Source organism: Coniophora puteana (genome assembly GCF_000271625.1).
Source record: "Coniophora puteana RWD-64-598 SS2 unplaced genomic scaffold CONPUscaffold_4, whole genome shotgun sequence".
Lineage (NCBI taxonomy): Eukaryota > Fungi > Basidiomycota > Agaricomycetes > Boletales > Coniophoraceae > Coniophora > Coniophora puteana.
The window spans coordinates 2,364,342-2,380,732 of NW_006913056.1; the positions used below are offsets into that span (position 1 = coordinate 2,364,342).

The 16,391-nt window shown below is 56.8% G+C and overlaps 6 protein-coding genes across 6 annotated transcripts; 3 read left to right on the plus strand and 3 right to left on the minus strand.

Annotated features, from left to right (window-relative positions):
- Positions 1 to 1,065: 1,065 nt before the first annotated feature.
- CONPUDRAFT_121844 (uncharacterized protein) lies at positions 1,066 to 2,171 on the minus strand (the record flags this gene model as incomplete). Its single annotated transcript, XM_007768931.1, has 2 exons — positions 1,066 to 1,398; positions 1,459 to 2,171. The coding sequence occupies 2 exons, from the start codon at positions 2,169 to 2,171 to the stop codon at positions 1,122 to 1,124; spliced, it is 990 nt and encodes a 329-aa protein (XP_007767121.1). The 3' UTR covers positions 1,066 to 1,121.
- A 750-nt stretch (positions 2,172 to 2,921) lies between these two features.
- CONPUDRAFT_52791 (uncharacterized protein) lies at positions 2,922 to 4,209 on the plus strand (the record flags this gene model as incomplete). Its single annotated transcript, XM_007768173.1, has 5 exons — positions 2,922 to 3,068; positions 3,121 to 3,161; positions 3,227 to 3,318; positions 3,372 to 3,446; positions 3,629 to 4,209. 5 exons carry the CDS (start codon positions 2,922 to 2,924, stop codon positions 4,207 to 4,209), a joined length of 936 nt encoding a protein of 311 aa, XP_007766363.1.
- A 28-nt stretch (positions 4,210 to 4,237) lies between these two features.
- Positions 4,238 to 8,765, minus strand: CONPUDRAFT_102063 (uncharacterized protein). Its single transcript, XM_007768932.1, has 11 exons — positions 8,412 to 8,765; positions 8,294 to 8,326; positions 8,180 to 8,234; positions 7,289 to 7,984; positions 6,806 to 7,172; positions 6,576 to 6,640; positions 6,250 to 6,476; positions 5,853 to 6,178; positions 5,344 to 5,800; positions 4,615 to 5,286; positions 4,238 to 4,557 (listed from the first exon to the last, which is right to left on the minus strand). Exons 1-11 carry the CDS (start codon positions 8,750 to 8,752, stop codon positions 4,479 to 4,481), a joined length of 3,318 nt encoding a protein of 1,105 aa, XP_007767122.1. The 5' UTR covers positions 8,753 to 8,765; the 3' UTR covers positions 4,238 to 4,478.
- A 472-nt stretch (positions 8,766 to 9,237) lies between these two features.
- CONPUDRAFT_81315 (uncharacterized protein) lies at positions 9,238 to 10,317 on the plus strand. The gene is made up of 3 exons (XM_007768372.1): positions 9,238 to 9,360; positions 9,417 to 9,686; positions 9,751 to 10,317. The coding sequence occupies exon 3, from the start codon at positions 9,907 to 9,909 to the stop codon at positions 10,204 to 10,206; it is 300 nt and encodes a 99-aa protein (XP_007766562.1). The 5' UTR covers positions 9,238 to 9,360; positions 9,417 to 9,686; positions 9,751 to 9,906; the 3' UTR covers positions 10,207 to 10,317.
- A 128-nt stretch (positions 10,318 to 10,445) lies between these two features.
- Positions 10,446 to 11,507, minus strand: CONPUDRAFT_102069 (Sm-like ribonucleoprotein). The gene is made up of 5 exons (XM_007768933.1): positions 11,355 to 11,507; positions 11,132 to 11,273; positions 10,990 to 11,066; positions 10,882 to 10,887; positions 10,446 to 10,825 (listed from the first exon to the last, which is right to left on the minus strand). Exons 1-5 carry the CDS (start codon positions 11,458 to 11,460, stop codon positions 10,779 to 10,781), a joined length of 378 nt encoding a protein of 125 aa, XP_007767123.1. The 5' UTR covers positions 11,461 to 11,507; the 3' UTR covers positions 10,446 to 10,778.
- A 449-nt stretch (positions 11,508 to 11,956) lies between these two features.
- CONPUDRAFT_52943 (uncharacterized protein) lies at positions 11,957 to 15,464 on the plus strand (the record flags this gene model as incomplete). The annotated part of the gene is made up of 15 exons (XM_007768186.1): positions 11,957 to 12,706; positions 12,765 to 12,926; positions 12,990 to 13,032; positions 13,095 to 13,184; positions 13,270 to 13,353; positions 13,424 to 13,542; positions 13,605 to 13,712; positions 13,776 to 13,826; positions 13,882 to 13,983; positions 14,041 to 14,466; positions 14,521 to 14,663; positions 14,715 to 14,784; positions 14,840 to 15,029; positions 15,099 to 15,350; positions 15,400 to 15,464. The coding sequence occupies 15 exons, from the start codon at positions 11,957 to 11,959 to the stop codon at positions 15,462 to 15,464; spliced, it is 2,655 nt and encodes an 884-aa protein (XP_007766376.1).
- Between the last annotated feature and the right edge of the window lie 927 nt (positions 15,465 to 16,391).

The following is a 16,391-nucleotide window of genomic DNA, read 5'->3' on the forward strand; positions in this document are numbered from 1 at the left end:
CGTATTCTGAACATACAAACCAAGGCATGTGAGGTCAAACTAATTTCTTCGACTAGACTCAAGGATATTCTGACGAATCATTTGTTAGTAGGTGTATTATTACTTCTGCATCCTACGCTTCGTGCTAAATTCGTGAGTTTTTCTGTTCGCTTCCATATAGCGCCCGAATCCTTGCGCATAGCGGTGTCACTTTGAAGATTCAAAATCCAAGCTTTCCTGCGTGCGAATATGATCTAATATTACAATAATATTAGATCGGGAATGACCAGGGACTATACAGCTCGACCTGGCTGCTGCTGTGAGCTCAAAATCCATTCGGCACAACACTGTTATTTCGTTGACTAGCACGAAATAGTCGGAGATGACATACAAAAGGTAGTCATGGACGACTTTCCCGTCGAGAACATCATCAATGGAACGGACCTCCACAGAAGCGCGTGTACGAAAGCATCATATTTATGGTCGTCACCAAGGTTTATTGACTTTTCGCCTGTCCCACCTGTCACGTCGGCCGTTCGACCCTGCGTTTGGCATGGCATTGATGCGGGTTTGACGATGATCAGAGTTCAGGGATCTTGGAAATGAACCACCCAAAAGAACGTCGCAACCTTCGCGCCGACGTCTTTGACTAGTTGCCCGAGCCTATTCATATTCGATCCCAGTGACGGCCAGTTGCCAGTCAATAGCAACAAACTCGGTGGGTTCGCCACACGACAACCTACACACACACGCACCTCACTCGTGCCAATTCGGAGGTTGCGTCTCCGTGATCCATGACTCATCGTTCTTCCATACCTTTAGTGAGCAAGCGCGACGATCTCTCGTCGCGCTCCTCGCAAGTATGCTGAGCCCAGAGCCCGGAACTATACTTAATCTTTGGGCTGCACGGAGGCTGATCTATGAGGGGCGAACGCAAATATCAACGAGAAGGAAATCCTCACAGATTCAGTCACTCCGCCAAGAGCTGATGCGAGCTGTGGGACGGCGAGATCTTCGAAAAGGAAACGATGCACGTAAAGGCGGAGCTTTGGACGTGATAGAGTCACGGTATGTTCGTCCTGCCCTCGCTAAGTAGCAATAACCACAGAAAGGTACGTTTACTGGGCCTAGGAGGCGGTCAACTACGCGTACCATATGTGCTCGCCAAAACTCCTTTGCTGCAGATTACACAGAGCCCTCTTGGCTTTGTAGTGACCAGTGCCTTTGATTTCCGCCTCCTCGACATCGTAGTCATCAATGTCAGCGGAAGAGAAATCAATGATGTTCCACTTGTGAATGCGGTTGTGCCGTTCGCACAGAGCTGTACTCACTGGCGCACGCACGATATTAGCCGGGCGTAAGTCACCGTGCACGATGGAAGCCAACGATAAATCGCTGAGTATCTCAAGAATATCCTTCCTGAAGAAAACATTGAGTTAGAAAGAGCGACTCGCCTGGCTACGCGAGTATCCAACTTACTCTGTAGACGTATCCATCCCGTCTACATGTTTGCAGGTTTCTCCCCCACGCGACATGACGATGATAGCCAGCATGGGAACAGACGGGTCTGGGCGCCAATCATTCCAGACGGAGCAGTCCTTGCCTCCAGAGCTGCCTGTCAATTTATCGTCAAGTAGACGGTCGTCACGCGTCACATCAACGGTTGCTGCCCACCGCCTATCGAGCTCGAAGTCCTCGGTGGCCCAAGGGGGAAAGGAAACCTGGTCGGCAACGAAGAAGCCGTAGAAGTGAGGCGCAATAACACCTTGTAGTCTGTCGCTTTGGGGAACCTGATCATACGACCACCCTTCTCGGCCTGGTTTGCGGCATCTGAGCTTATCGTATATCCATGCTTCCCGTGCGAGGGTGCGACAGCGATTGGGTCGTGCTACCTTGATACAAAGTTCCTGGTCGAGGGGGAGGGGGTTTGAGGCAGTAATTCCACCTTCTTGGGAATTCGTGGCAACGACCTCTACCGCGTAGGTAACTGCGGATCGACCTCCAGACAAATTATCCGTCAGCGTAAGAGACAGATGGCCAGCGTCTTTTGGAAACCACGAAGGACGCCATGTTGGCTTGCTATGATACACGCCCTTGAGATGGTCAAACTGATGAGATGGAAAATCCTCCGCCCTTGAGAGCGTTAAAGCCTCCGGAATGTTGTGGCCAGTAAGGGTCAAAGTCGAAAACATGGATGACGGCGTTTGCTGTAAAGCCACGAGTATGGTTCAACAACTTCAACTGAAAAGGTGCCCAGTCTACAAACACGTACCATTCTTAGAGTCTCTCCGAACTTCAGGTATGAGTGGCTTCGGTGCCTATCTTTGACTACTTCCGCTTGTTTACGTAGCGATCAGGGAGGTGTTGGGGTAAAATAGGACTTTGCGGTTCAAGTCAGTGTCGGTACCGGTGTACATGCATGTCGCGTTAGATCGTGGCGACGCGTGGACGACACGTGCCGACATCGTGAGAATTTGTACTTGGCAGTTAGCTTTCTTGATTTCCACTTGATTTCCACTTCGAAGTTGCTTCGAAGTTCGCAGTTTCCAGTCGGTCGAAATCCAAAAGGTTGGGCCTACTTCCGCATACTGGGGCCGGTAGGTCATCCAGCTACTCATAAGCATTGATAATAATTAAACACCGGTAACCTAACAGTCGCCAGTTCCATTTTCGAAGCTAGGTTGGCATTTTCAAACTACCTGGTTGATAGAACTTTCTGACACTTGATCTGCGTAGTATTGAGTGCACTATTATCTTCCGGGGGGTGGGATAGAGTCTCGCTAGTTCTGGTCGCTGAGAGTTGACGCGCTGAAGAGCGGGAGTGATTATCGGTCCTTACACCACGTGAAGAATTGTGCGTCGACGTCACGTCGCTGACTATCGCAACGTATATATACCTCAGCCGTGTATCCAGACCTTCACTTGAGAGTCTATACGGGAAGATGTCCACCTCAGGGAATCCGCCTCTTGACGAGCGCTTCTACAGCCTGCAGCCCGATGAGGCAGAATTTTTCAAAGACCAGACGGGGATCGGAAGTGACGAGGAGCTGAAGAAGCACGTTCTTCAGGTGCAAGCGAAGGCGTACGAGGTAAAGAGTCACCTGTTCTTGTACGTTTCAGAGAGTGATAAAAATCCCCCAGGTTCATCCATACTCCTGCATCATGCGATTTTCCTTCACTTCGTATGTGTCTCAGCGTGTTGTGGTTTATTTTACCGTGCACTTACCATAAGACGTTGTTCGAAAAGGCTGAGAATATCGCGTCTACCTGCCTACAGCCACGCTCTTAAGCTAGGACGTGAGCGGCCCGGCGCTATCTTTCTTGACCTTGGTTGCTGCTGTGAGTGATCCTGGGTCCATGTGTAGCCGTCATTCTGAATTTCCGCGTACAAGTTGGAAATGACGCCCGAAAGGCCGTCGCAGACGGCTTTCCTGTCGAAAACGTGATTGGCTCCGACCTACACAAGGGTGCGTGGACTCTCCCCCTGACATGGCCGCCGAGCGGCCACATCAACGATTGCCACTAATTTAACGTTTCGCGCACATTTACCTCACCATCGACCCTGATCGCCCTTCCCCGGCCCCCCGATCCCCTTGTTGACACTGATGCTCGACGTGGCGCGGCATTGATTTGGTTTGCGTGCGATCAGAATTCTGGGAGCTCGGACACGAGCTATTCAAGACAACCCCACAAACCTTCGCGGCCGCCTTCGTCCCCGGTGACGTCTTCGAGATGCTCGAGCCCGTCCCGATCCCCCTGCCCGCGGCGGCCGGCCGCGAATCATCAGACTTGAAAGGCAGCTCGAGCGGCCCGGGGGAAGCGCGCCCCGGCGACCTGCGCACGTTGACCTCACTCGCGCCGCTCCGGGGACACGTTTCCGTGATCCACACCTCGGCATTCTTCCATCTCTTCGGTGAGGAACAGCAGCGGGCGCTAGCTGCGCGCCTCGTGGGCCTGTTGAGCGCCGAGCCTGGGTCCGTGATATTCGGGATTCATGGAGGTCTGCGCGTCGCGGGCGAGCGCGAGCGGCAAACCCCGGGGAAGCCTAGAGTATTCAGTCACTCGCCTGATAGCTGGCGTGAGCTGTGGGACGGCCAGGTATTTGAGAAAGGCACGGTGCGTGTGGAGGCGGAGTTGTTGGACGCAACAGCATATCTACGACCCGACCTCTCTGAGGCCTCGGTAGCGGAAAAGCGGTACTGGTTGCAATGGTCCGTGACGAGACTGTAGACGACTGGCCAGGCGGTCTAAACATCGAGTGGGAATCAATGCTGTATAGGGAACGAATCATTATACATATCAAAAGCAACTATGAGAACATTAACGATATACTGGACAAATACAGAGCACAGCGAAAGCGTAAAAATGAATGCCTCACATACATAGGGTAAGCCAATTCCAAAGCATGAAAGCGTCACTCCAGTCCGTCATAAATTACACTACACATTCGAACCCCGTTGAGGGCGGTCGTTGTTGGCGATTCATCCCACAGAAAACCTTCACTGTTGCATAGCGTTCCAGCGGGGATCATCCCTACTCCAATCCTGTGGCGACTGTTGTTGCTGCGTCCACTCGTACCTGTAACCATCCTTTAGCTCAACACCATCTCGCACATCAAAGGTTCCCAACTCGTACCTCGCGCTAGACACCGGAATCTGCTGCGGCACCGACACCCCTCCTGCACTAGGCGGCATCGCATACACATTTCCATGCGGCGACACCTGGCGCGACAGCACCGGCCCCGGCTGCCCATCCAGCCCAACAGACACGCTCGACGAGCCCGACTGGAAACTCGCAATCGAATGCAGACTCGACACCGACTGCCGCCTATTCCCCGAAATCGGCGGCACCGGGAAATCCTTCGCAGTCACCGACAGCCCCGTCGGCGGATGAGGATGCGCCTGCGCCTGCGCCTGCTGCTGCTGCTGCTGCTGCGCCGCGAACATCGGCCCCGCGCCCATGTACGGCTGCGACACCGGCTGCCCCGACCCGTCCGCCCACGTCATCGGGAGCGGCGCCCACTGCGGGAGCCAGTGCAGGTCGCGCGTGATGTGCGAGTGCTCGAAGAAGTGCGGGCTCGGCTGCGGCGTCTCGACCTCGTACGACGTCGCGTACGTGTTGATCGGCGGCGGCGGCATGCCGCGGTACTCGGGCGGCGAGCGGCGGTATTCGGGCGGGTGCGCGCGGTACTCCGGCGGGGGCATTTCGTGTGAGAAGCCCGGCTGCATCGCGTAGTCGTTCATGCGGCTCGAAGGCATGTAGTCGGCGTCGTCCGACTTGTGGGGCATGGATGCTCCGAGGTTTTTGCTGGGGAGGCGGCGAAGTCAGTGAGCGATGGGAAGATGGGGAGCGGAATTGCCTCACAGGTACAGGTCTGCTATTCGCCACTTGTTCTTGACCATCTCAAGGGCACCAGTGAAGACGTTGATGTCGTCAAGAAGCTCGCCCATGAGAATAGTGTACGGCGACTTGACATCCTCAGAAGACGCCTTGATCCTGTTTCGTTCTTGCCACTTCATGTCCCAGTAATGCATCAGCAAGATCGCCGCTCCCACGTGTGCCGTGGTGAACAGGTTGTAGGTATTGTTCATGCCTCGGGATAGTTGCTGGCGCATGATACGAGCGCAACAACGAGCCGCATTGACGCAGATAGCGATTGACGGAATGGGCATGGAGGTATGCGGAGGTTTATTGAGGCTCGAGTTAAGATGGGCAGGAAGAAATGGCCGGTAGATGACGATCTGGATGACGTAGTACGTTGTATAGAGAAGCGTCGACTGGTTCGCAAATAACTCGTTCGTGGGGTTGTTTGTCCATTTCACTGTGCGGCATTTCAGTCATGCTCTTACGCGCAACGAGCGGGGAATACATACAGTGCTCAGGCACTTGGCTGGCCCAATCTCCCAGAGCATTGTTCAGCTGCGTCAGAACTTCTCGCCACCTCGGCCGCGATGCTTCCGAGAGCTTTGATCGATCAAGCACGTACTGAACGCTCATCCTGAGAAAACATATGGAAAGCATGACATAAAAGCGACTCACTATCGTACGCAATGCATAAGCAGCGATCTTGCTCAGCTTCAGCAGCTCGTTGAACGCACAAACCGTCGACGGCTTATCCGCCGGCTGCTTGAACGCCTTCTCCGGATCCTCGGCCTCCCAGTACTCATCATCGACCTCCAGCGGAAACTCAATATCGAAGCTACAATAAGAGGTACCATCAGCGTCCAAACACGAAAACACCCTCACAAGACGCAACATCACACCACTCACTCTTCCTCCCCACAGCAACACGACCTCCCAATATTACTGCTCTCGATCCGGTCAAACAGCACCAACAACCAAAACGCCCGCTTCCAGAGCTCCTCCTCAACGGTCGGCCTCGCCCCGTACACCTTCTTCCTGTGCGCTCCCACGTCCTGTGCCTTTCGCAGTCCGATGCTCACGAAGAGCCAGGCGACCGGGTGGAACGCGGTTCCATGCAGGAACATGCCGAGAAGCTGGGGAAGCATAGAGAAAAACGTCATTGATGAGTGCCTGATGGGTACGTGCGTCCGCGGGAAAAAGAAAAGAAAAGAGGGTGCGAAAAATCAACGCACAGTCATAGTTTGGACCTCGAACAGCCCAGGTGGATGAAACAGGCTGCGGGAATCGCGGTGCACATCTGTTCGCATCACCAATGACACCACAGCAGCATATGTGGGGTCGTTGCGTTGCGTTGCGCCGTGTCATGTCGTGTGGGCGGGTCGAGTCGAAACAACGTATGAAAGCAACGTCAGATACCGGAACACCCATAGACCGCGCGCACTCGCAGACAAGAGATGCTCACCGACAGCGGCATTAAAGTACCCCCACCCCGCGCGCTGCCACTTAGTTGTCGCCTCATCCACATGCCGCTCGTCGCGCGGCAGATCCGAATGGTAGTCACCAAGCACGCGCGGGTCCTCGCTCCACCGGCTCGCGACCGCGAACGTCGCGAGGCACAGACACGCGAACCACGGGTCGCGCGTGTGCAGCTTCTCCGCGCGCCACTGGCGCTCGAACGTCGGCTGGTGGAAGACGGGGTACGTGAGGTTGATGTGCGTGAAGAAGAGCGCGATGAGCGACTCGGCGAGGTCGTCTGGCGGGAACTCGGCGGTGAGCGCGAGGCAGATCCCGCCGAGGCGGTTTTCGAAGCCTTCGAACGCGAGTTCCCACTGGGCGATGGTTTCGGGTAGGAAGAATGGAAGAAAGGGAGAAAGGACATGTGAGCGAGAACCGTCGCGGTACAAGTCCAAAAGGCCACAGCACGAAAGCCAAGAAGCCGACTTACAGGAGGCACGACCCAGAACTCCGGGCGTCTCACAGACGCCTGCCCGCCCGCATCCGGCGACAGCCCGCTGCCCGCCCTCCCCCCTCCCTCGCTCTCCCCCGGCGCCGCCCCACTACCCCCACCCCCACCGCCAACCTTGGTAATATGCTCCTCCCGCAGCTTCCGCGTCGGCTCAATAAGCTTAAACGCACTACTCTTCCCATGGAACCGGACCTGATTATCCATCAGATGCGCATGCGCCGCGTCCCCCAGCGCCACCGCGATACTGCCCGCGCCCGCGCCCGCGCCAACCCCGCCGTGGGCGAGCACATCCGGGTCGAGCGCGGCCTCGAGCCCGCGGATCGTGAGCCGCTTCATCCCGCGCGAGAGGCTCAGCTCGCCGACGCCCTCGCTCTCGGACGAGTCCCACTCGGAGGAGAGCTGCTCGTCGTCGGTGTTGTCGCCGCGCATGCCCCCTGCGCCCGTGCCGTGGCCGTGGCCCGCGGACGGCGGGATGTTGCCTGCGACGCCGACCGAGTAGATCGCGCGCGGTGGGGACGGTTTGGATCGTTGGGTGTGTGGCGGCGCCGGCGGTGCGGAGGGCGATGTCGATTTCTCGTGCGGGGTGTGTTGTTTGGACGGGTGAGTGTCGCTCTTCCATGAGTCGCGGACGACGGGGGGTCCGAGTTCGGAGGAGAAGTCGGCTTCGGGTCGAAGCTATGTTCGTAGAATTAGGTCAGCGTACTAGGCTCGGGCTGCACGATTAGATGTAGAATGAAGCTAAAGAGATCCTGATATCTTGACACGAGCGACTGCCCGACGGTAAGGACCGGCGACAGTGGGCACAGGCACGCAAGAGGACCGCACAAGGCGCGGATGGCTCGTGGCGCTCAGGATGAAGAGATAGCTTACACGTCTCAAGAGCGCCTCCATCTTCTCCAGCCTATCTTCGAGACTCGTGATATACCTACAACCAAGCACCCCATCAGCCGATCGTCTCAGTCAAAAGACAGCACAGGGACATACGCCTTGGGCGGTCCGCGTGGCTTGGACGCCTCACTGCATATCAACACCATCTAACGTCAGCACCTCGTACATACACCCTCGAACCCGGAGCCGAGGTGCAAGCACGCTAATCACGCACACGTAAGAGCACGTCTTGCGGTTCTGTATGCAGTTGGTGCATATATTGTCGGGCATGCGCGGGCCGTCGCACTTGGTCTTCCTCCGCCTGCAGGCGTCGCATGCGCGCTCGATCTTGCGCTTCTTGTACATGTGCGACGGCGAGTCGCCATGGCGCTGCGCGGCTGCGGCCTGCTGGTGGAGGCTGAGGGTCGAGGAGGAGCTGGCGTACGGGTTGTTGTGCGCGGACGCTGCGTAGGACGCAGAGGACGAGGCGGGGTCGCCGAGCTCGATGATGTTCAGGCTGTTGCTGGTGGGGTGGTGGTACGTTGCGGAGGGGTAGTATGGGCGAACGCTGTGCATGTATGCGGTTTCGAGGTGGAGAGAGCAAGGTGCAGGTCAAAGACAGATCAATGAAGTGCAAGCGTGAATGGATCAGAAAAAGGGGAGAAGAACCACAGCCTGTCGGGGTAAGAGGCGGCTGGTATTTCGAGAAATCTAAATAAAACTGCTCGGTCGATAGCGCGCACTAAAAGGGAAACATAGCACCCTTGGCGTCTTCCTACGGGGGCTCGCTTGATTGAGACGGTCGCTTTTTTCGCTGGTTGAATGGCCGTGTGATGTTGTGCAGGCCACGAACGACTCTGGCGCTGTTCGGGCTGCTGAATCCGTCAAGATATCCTCACAAACGCATGACAGCGGTCTTATTACCTTCACGTGAACCTCCCTCCTCCCCGCCGGACTCCTCGGATTTGCGATCCTCTGATCCACCACCCTCACACACCGCACTTTACCACTAATCATCCACTTGCCCCCAGTATGTAAGGCGCGGCTACTAAAGCTTGTTTGCTGATTCGTCTGTGCGACGTGTGCCTGCCTTTTTATACACCCATCGTGATCTTGAGAGAGTATCTGGACATGTATGTCCATCGTTTACCAAGACGCCCTTCTATGTTTGTCCCTCATAAATGGTTTATCCCCCCTCATCAAGCCGCTGCAGAAGCACTCTAACCAAAAGCCTAACCAGATGACCCCCTCCAGGCCCTTCCAGACGTATATGTGCTCGAAGGTGTGGGCTGCAGCGCGGGAAGGCTCTTCCGGGTCCGTGCAAGGGGCTCCTTCGCGGGGGTTAAATTTGGTCCGCATATGCCATATACGATCGACGATCACGTTCCCTCTAAGTAAGCGGACCCAGTGGCTGGCTGGCTTAGTCCTTCTCCTCCCTCCTTCCTCGCTCACAGTCGCAAACTTCCGTCTTACGAGTTACAAGGTTCACCCTCCGAGCATCAAACCTAACGTGAGCCGCAATAACAACGCATGGCTGTCGCCCCTTCCATTACTCACCGCTCTTCCCCTATCAGCAGCAGCATAATCGCCAGGGACCCCGCTCTCATTCAACCCGAATCCGAAAGATGACACCCTCAGCCTTGCGACTTGCCCGCTCAGTAACCCGCACCGTCTCTCGTCGGTGCACCACCCCCGCCAACCCAAGCAACACACCCCCATGGCGACGCCCGATGTCCTCCTCCCCCCTCGCCCGCCCCTCGCCCCCACCACTCCCCCGCGCCCAGCAGCGCGAATTCGAAGAACTCCAGCGCACCGCCGCCGCCCCGCTCGCGCGCGGCGGCACCTCGCGGGGCGACGCCGAAGCCGAGCTCACTTTACACCCGGACGCGCGAAAGCCCATCCCGCCCGAGTTCGACGGCGACGTCAACCCGCGCACGGGCGAGCGGGGCGGGCCGAAGCGCGAGCCTGTCGGGCGGTGGGGCGAGGACGGCGGGGACTGGAGCTTCAAGGGGCGGGTGTCGGACTTCTAGAAACCGCGCTGTATACTTAGTGTGCAATTGGTGACCGGTGACCCTCGGGATCCGTGCCCTTTGTGTTCATCACTTATCGCTTTAGACCACTTTGGCCTGTCTTAGAAGGAGCTGCTTAATGAACAACTTTGCTTGAACCGTTTTCCCGAAGCCCGTTTGTCTGCTCGTTCATTCGCTCGTGAAGTTGGGCGTTGCTTCGAAACAGTTTCTCGAACGTCCGGACATCTAATCGATCCTCCGGTGTTTCATCGTGTTGTGCATATACGGAACGTGAAAAGTTGTTTCAAGCCCAGTCAGAATGCGGAGATTCGAAGGGGCATAATCATCTTAACTTCGAGCGCCCAAACAGCCAGGTTCCAGCCGGACACGACCCAGCATGATACGACAGCTGCAATGAATCAGGAATCCGATCGCTACATCTACGGAACGATGATGGGCATGGACAAGGTACAAAGCTAAGTTTCAAGAATGATGCGTAATGCTATGGCGGACATTATTTTTGCGATAGGACGTGTACCTACTGATTTCGATTTCGAGCAAAGCAAATACGGAGACCGAGGGCCTCTCCAAATTTATCGTCGGATGGCACGGGCCGCAGGCACACCACGACCACGACGGGCTGGAAGATGGATTCATTAGTGGGCGGATTGTGATAGTGAGGCAGGTGCGGCTTACCATTTGCTGTATGCGGCAAGACAAGGTACAAGGCACGGGGAGGAATGGGGAGGTATAAGTCAGTACTTTACATCTCGATGAGTAGCAGGACTGCAGGGAAGGACGCACCGCGCATGATGGTCGCGCGACCACGAGCTGTACCGATACCACGTCCACGCATCGCGTTCGGTCCGACGCGCTTGAACCTGCACGTACAAAGGAAGATGAGTGGTCTGCTGCGAGAGGGGCATGCACGAGCGAGGAAGCGCACATGGGGGCGTTTTGCAGCATGTCGGGGACAATGAAGAACCTGATCATGCTCCCGCGGATGTAGACCTGGTCAAGCTGCGACACACGGCCGTCTCTGGCAGTCACAGTGATATCTTTGAGAGAGATATTGAGGTTGTCCTCGGCTGATGGAGCAGAAACGCAACGCGATCGTGCATGTCAGGTCAGCATGCGAGTGGCCCAAATCATTTTAGCGGACGACGAACCTTCAGCGAGCTTGCCGCGATAGAGCTGGCCGGTCTTGAGCTCGACGGTGATGACGTGGCCGAGAGACTCGTGGAGAAGTTTGACGGGCACACCGAGCCCAGCCATTGTGCGTTTGTGTGGATGAAGGGGATACGCAAGGGGAGCAGAGGGTTGACGCGTGTTTGGTCCCGACTGAGCGTGCTTACGTAAACAGATGGACGAAAGCAGAAAACTCCTGTCTGCTGCCAAGCGTGTGTCGGAGGCAGTCGTCAACGAGTCCTGCTGGCTTTGAGGGGACACGGCTGGGGACGGGATCCGAGGACTGATACCTGCGCTGACTTGCTTACATACCCAACGCTCTTGAGATCGTCGTTCGTCTACGGGCAGAGCGATGGCATCCAGCGACAGGCCGCGGTCCTATCGAGGTTCCTCTGTCTCCAGACCCCCTTCTCCCCAAGTCCCTACTGGCCCTCTCAGCGGTCCGTCCACCCCGGAATGGCGCAGAGCGAGGCTTCTTCGCATCGGCAGCAGCAACACCATCACCGAGCCCGCATCCGGCACCTTCCAATCCAACTCCACATCACTCGCAGATGAGGCAGCCGAAGTTACAGAAACGAGCTCCATGCTCGGCGAACACACACCCAGACCGGCCTACGGCGCCGCCAACCGCACTCACTCAGCGACCTTCGGCAGAGTGAACAGGTTCAAGGGACGTCTCCCCGCCCTCCCCGGCTCCGGCCTCCCGCGCAGCGCCGTCTCCAACCCCGCGACGCCCCCGCTCTCCCCCTCCTCCCTCCGGAGCACCTTCCGCCAGCGCTTGTCCCACATCTCCCAGCGCCCAATCGCCGCATACGACGAGCCGCTCCTCGTCAAGCCCAAGACCCCGCAGGACGCCGCCGACGGTCTGGGGAGCGACAACGACGGCGACGTCCACGCGCGCACGAACGGTATTCGCGTCTGGTACTCCTCCTTCACCTCCATCGACTGGCTGCACGATGCCGTCAAGGACTCGGTCCGCTTCTCCCGCCTCCGCCGCGGCAAGTCGCTCCGCTCGCGCCTCAGGCTGCTGTTCGACAAGAGTCTGGGCTGGATCATTGTCACTATTGTGGGTTTCTTGACCGCCGTCGTCGCGTTCCTCGTCGTGCGCAGCGAGCAGTGGCTCTTCCACATCAAGGACGGGTATTGTTCGACGGGCTGGTACAAGGCCCAGCGCTTCTGCTGTGGCGTTGTCGACGACTCTATGCGGCTCAGCGGGGGGACGTGCTCCGACTGGCGGACGTGGTCCCAGGTGTTCGAGCACATCAAGAACAGGGCGCCGACGCGCGGGGACGAGACGGACTTTACAGAGTACATCGCGTACACCGTCATCGCGGTATGTTGCTCGTCTTTCTTTTGGCCGAGCTACGCTCACGCGACGATGAACCTTCAAGCTCCTCTGGGCGACAATATCCACAGTCCTTACGATCTATCTCACTTCATCTACTTCGTTTATCACGCGCAAGGAATCTGGCGTCCTCGGACCCCAGTTCGACAGCAACGGAAAGGCCACCTCTAGTACCGCTCTACAGCCCAAGTGGAAGGTCATGTACTACGTACGCTTCGCCACGTTTGCTTCACACGCTGTTTGTTTCTCAACTGTCGTGTGACTATCACAGGCCGCGGGGAGTGGGATACCGGAGATCAAGACGATCCTCGGAGGTGAGTAGCTGACGTCGATACTGCCATCTTCATAATTCACTCAAACCATTAATTAATCGCAGGCTTCGTCATCCACGGATACCTTGGGTGGAGAACGCTCTTCACAAAATCCGTCGGGCTTTCTCTCTCTGTCGCATCGGGGCTCTCGCTCGGTAAGCGATTCGCTTCGTCCAGCGCCCTTCACACGGCTTCCTCATTCCTTCGTTTCTTTCTCTTGCTGATCTATAATCTAAACAGGCAAGGAAGGCCCGTTCGTGCACATCGCGAGCTGCATCGGAAATATCGTCAGCCGGATCACGCGCAAGTACGAGAACAACGAAGGTACCGCATTTTGCTCGGCTTTAACCGAATGTAAAAACTCAGGAAGCACATGCTAACCCCCACCCTTCAGCGAAGCGGCGCGAGATTCTGAGCGCGGCGTGTGCTGCGGGCGTGGCCGTCGCGTTCGGTGCGCCCATCGGGGGCACGCTGTTCAGTCTGGAGGAGGTGTCGTACTTTTTTCCTCCGAAGGTGAGAAGCCCAAGTTCCGGTGGTGGGGGGATGTGTCTGGTTGACTCTGTGTGTGCATGTAGGTCATGTGGAGGAGCTTTTTCTGTGCGATGATCGCCGCTATCACCCTCAAGTTCCTTGATCCGTTTGGGACTGGGAAGCTGGTGCTCTTCCAAGTGACTTACGATAAGGTGGGGTGTTTTTGTGCGATGCGAGTATGTAGCGTTGTGGCTGATGGAGATGCGGGCATGTAGGACTGGCACGCGTACGAGCTGATCTTTTTTGTTATTCTCGGTGCCATCGGAGTGCGTTCTACGTTTGTTCGTTGTCCTGTGCTGGTGTTGACCGCGCTGCATGCAGGGCATCTATGGTGCCTATTTCTCCAAGCTCAATTACCGCTGGAGCCGCGACGTCAGGAACAAGACCTGGATGAAGACCCACCCGATCGCGGAGGTCGTCCTCGTGAGTCGCACCACCTCACAGCCCCGCCTTCCTTGCTAACCCCCGCTTACGCGAAAGATCACACTCGTGACGACGTTCTTCTGCTTCCTGAACCCATACACCCGCATGGGCGGCACCGAGCTCGTCTACGAGCTCTTCTCCGAATGCCGCACCGGCTCCGCCGGCTCCCACTCGGGCCTGTGCGTGCTCGACCCGGGCAGCGCGGCGCACGTGTGGCCGATCGTGCGCGCGATCCTCGTCGCGATGCTCGTCAAGGGCGTGCTCACGATCGTGACGTTTGGGATCAAGCTCCCCGCGGGGATATTTATTCCGACGCTGGGTGTGGGCGCGTGCGCGGGAAGGATTCTGGGGATCGGGGTGCAGTGGGCGCAGTGGCGGTATCCGACGAGTTCGGTGTTTGCGGTGTGTAGAGGGGATATGGATTGTGTGATTCCGGGGTTGTATGCGATGGTTGGTGCGGCTGCGGCGTTGTCTGGTGTTACGGTGGGTGGTTTGTTGTGGGGGAATGAGCTGTTCTGATTTGGAATGTGGGTGTAGAGGACGACGGTTTCGCTTGCTGTTATCATGTTTGAGCTCACTGATACGCTCACGTACGCTGTGCCTGTTATGCTTGCTGTTCTTGTCGCCAAGACCGTGGCTGATGCGCTCGAGCCCAAGGGTATCTACGATCTCGTCATCGAGTATGTCCCCAGTCATCGTCCAAGCACGTTTCATCGCTCACCGTCACACAGTCTCCAGCAGCTCCCCTACCTCGAAGCAAAGCACGAGTACATGTGGAACAACGTCTCCATCAGCGAAGTCGTAAGTTTTCTGTACAGCCTGCATGCGCTATGCCACTATTAACGACTCAACACAGACGGACCGCGACGTCGACGTGATCTACATTGAACGCACCAACACCGTCAGGAGCCTCCGCGACCAGCTTCAGATGCTCTTCGAGTCGGGCCACGACGACGGCGGGTTCCCGATCCTGAAGCCGACCAGAGACGGCAGCGGCACACGGATGGTCGGGTACATCGGCGCGAGCGAGCTCGAGCACGCTTTATGTGCGTATCTAATCCCCCCACGCATCAACGTAAGCCACGACGACTGACCTTGCTGCATGCGTCCGTTAGCCATCGTCGCGGACGACGCGGACGAGCCCGTGCAGTTCCACGCGTCGTCGACGTACGAGCACCAGATGGCCGCCTCGTTCTCGTCGTCGTTCTTCGGCGACGTCCAGGCGGAGGCGGACCTGTTCGACTTCAGCGTGTACATGGACCAGGCGCCGCTCACGATCCAGTCGAACGCGCCGATGGAGCTGCTGCATCAGCATTTTGCGAAGCTCGGCGCCAAGTACGTTGTTGTCACGGATGTCGATGGGGATTGTGAGTTGCCCGTTTTCCCTCCGGTGCTCAGAGCTGACTTTGGGAACAGACGAGGGCGTCATCGATAAGAAGACGTGGCTCGCGTTCTTGAGCGAGCTCGAGGAGAAGTCGTAGGAGCAGGAAAGCTGCGTGGGCTGTGTGTCTGCGTTGCGTTGGTTCGCTGATTTTAATCGGGCTGCGAGGAGTGTACATATGTGTACCTTTACGATCACGAGAACTGACACTCATTCCATACCCACACGTTCGTCACTGTACCCAGCTGTCTCTGGTTATTTTCGTTGGAATACGGCTGCGAAGGCAGTCTCTTCGTTTTCATTCATAATGTACGTTGCATAACATGATTCCAGGCATTTGAAGAGTGAGTCCATATGCAATGTCCTGAAATTGCTCGTCCCACAGGACGGGCTGCCAAGCGTTAGACGTGGTAGACTGCAACATTGTATTGGACAGACCGCTGCGCCGTTCGCGCGACGGCCAGGGCAGCGGCCCGGCGATGACGGTGAACGTCGACGTTGAACGCGCCAGTTTAACTCATGTGCATGAAGACCCGGAAGCGGGGTGCAGCAAACCCGTGAGATGCGGAGCGAGCTGTCGGTGCGTCATTTCAATTGTCGGAGAATAACGAGGGTGAGGGCGAGCCAGCGGATCACCGCCTTATGTCTTCGGAGTAGCATGGATATCTCAGGAATAAATAGGAATAAATACTACACTGTCGAGTTGCGAAGCTCTTGGCGAAGCATTAATCGCAACCCGCAGGTCTTCACTAGTTTTAGGGACCGTTCGGGCCGGCTAGTGTTGCCGCGGTTCGAGGAACCAGCTCGAACCGCCTCCTTGAAGTACCCTTTCATGCCACAATACCGACTAACAATGTGTTAATCTTCGCGGTTTTTAGCCTCTACACGGCGACGAGGTGTGTTATCCGAACTGATAATAAGTGCAAGTGCAAGTTTCGTGGGCTTGGTTCCCGCAAGTTCGCCAAATGCGGCAACACTAGGGCCGGCGACCAGAGGGTGCACGTGGTCACGAGCCCGACGCGTTGCC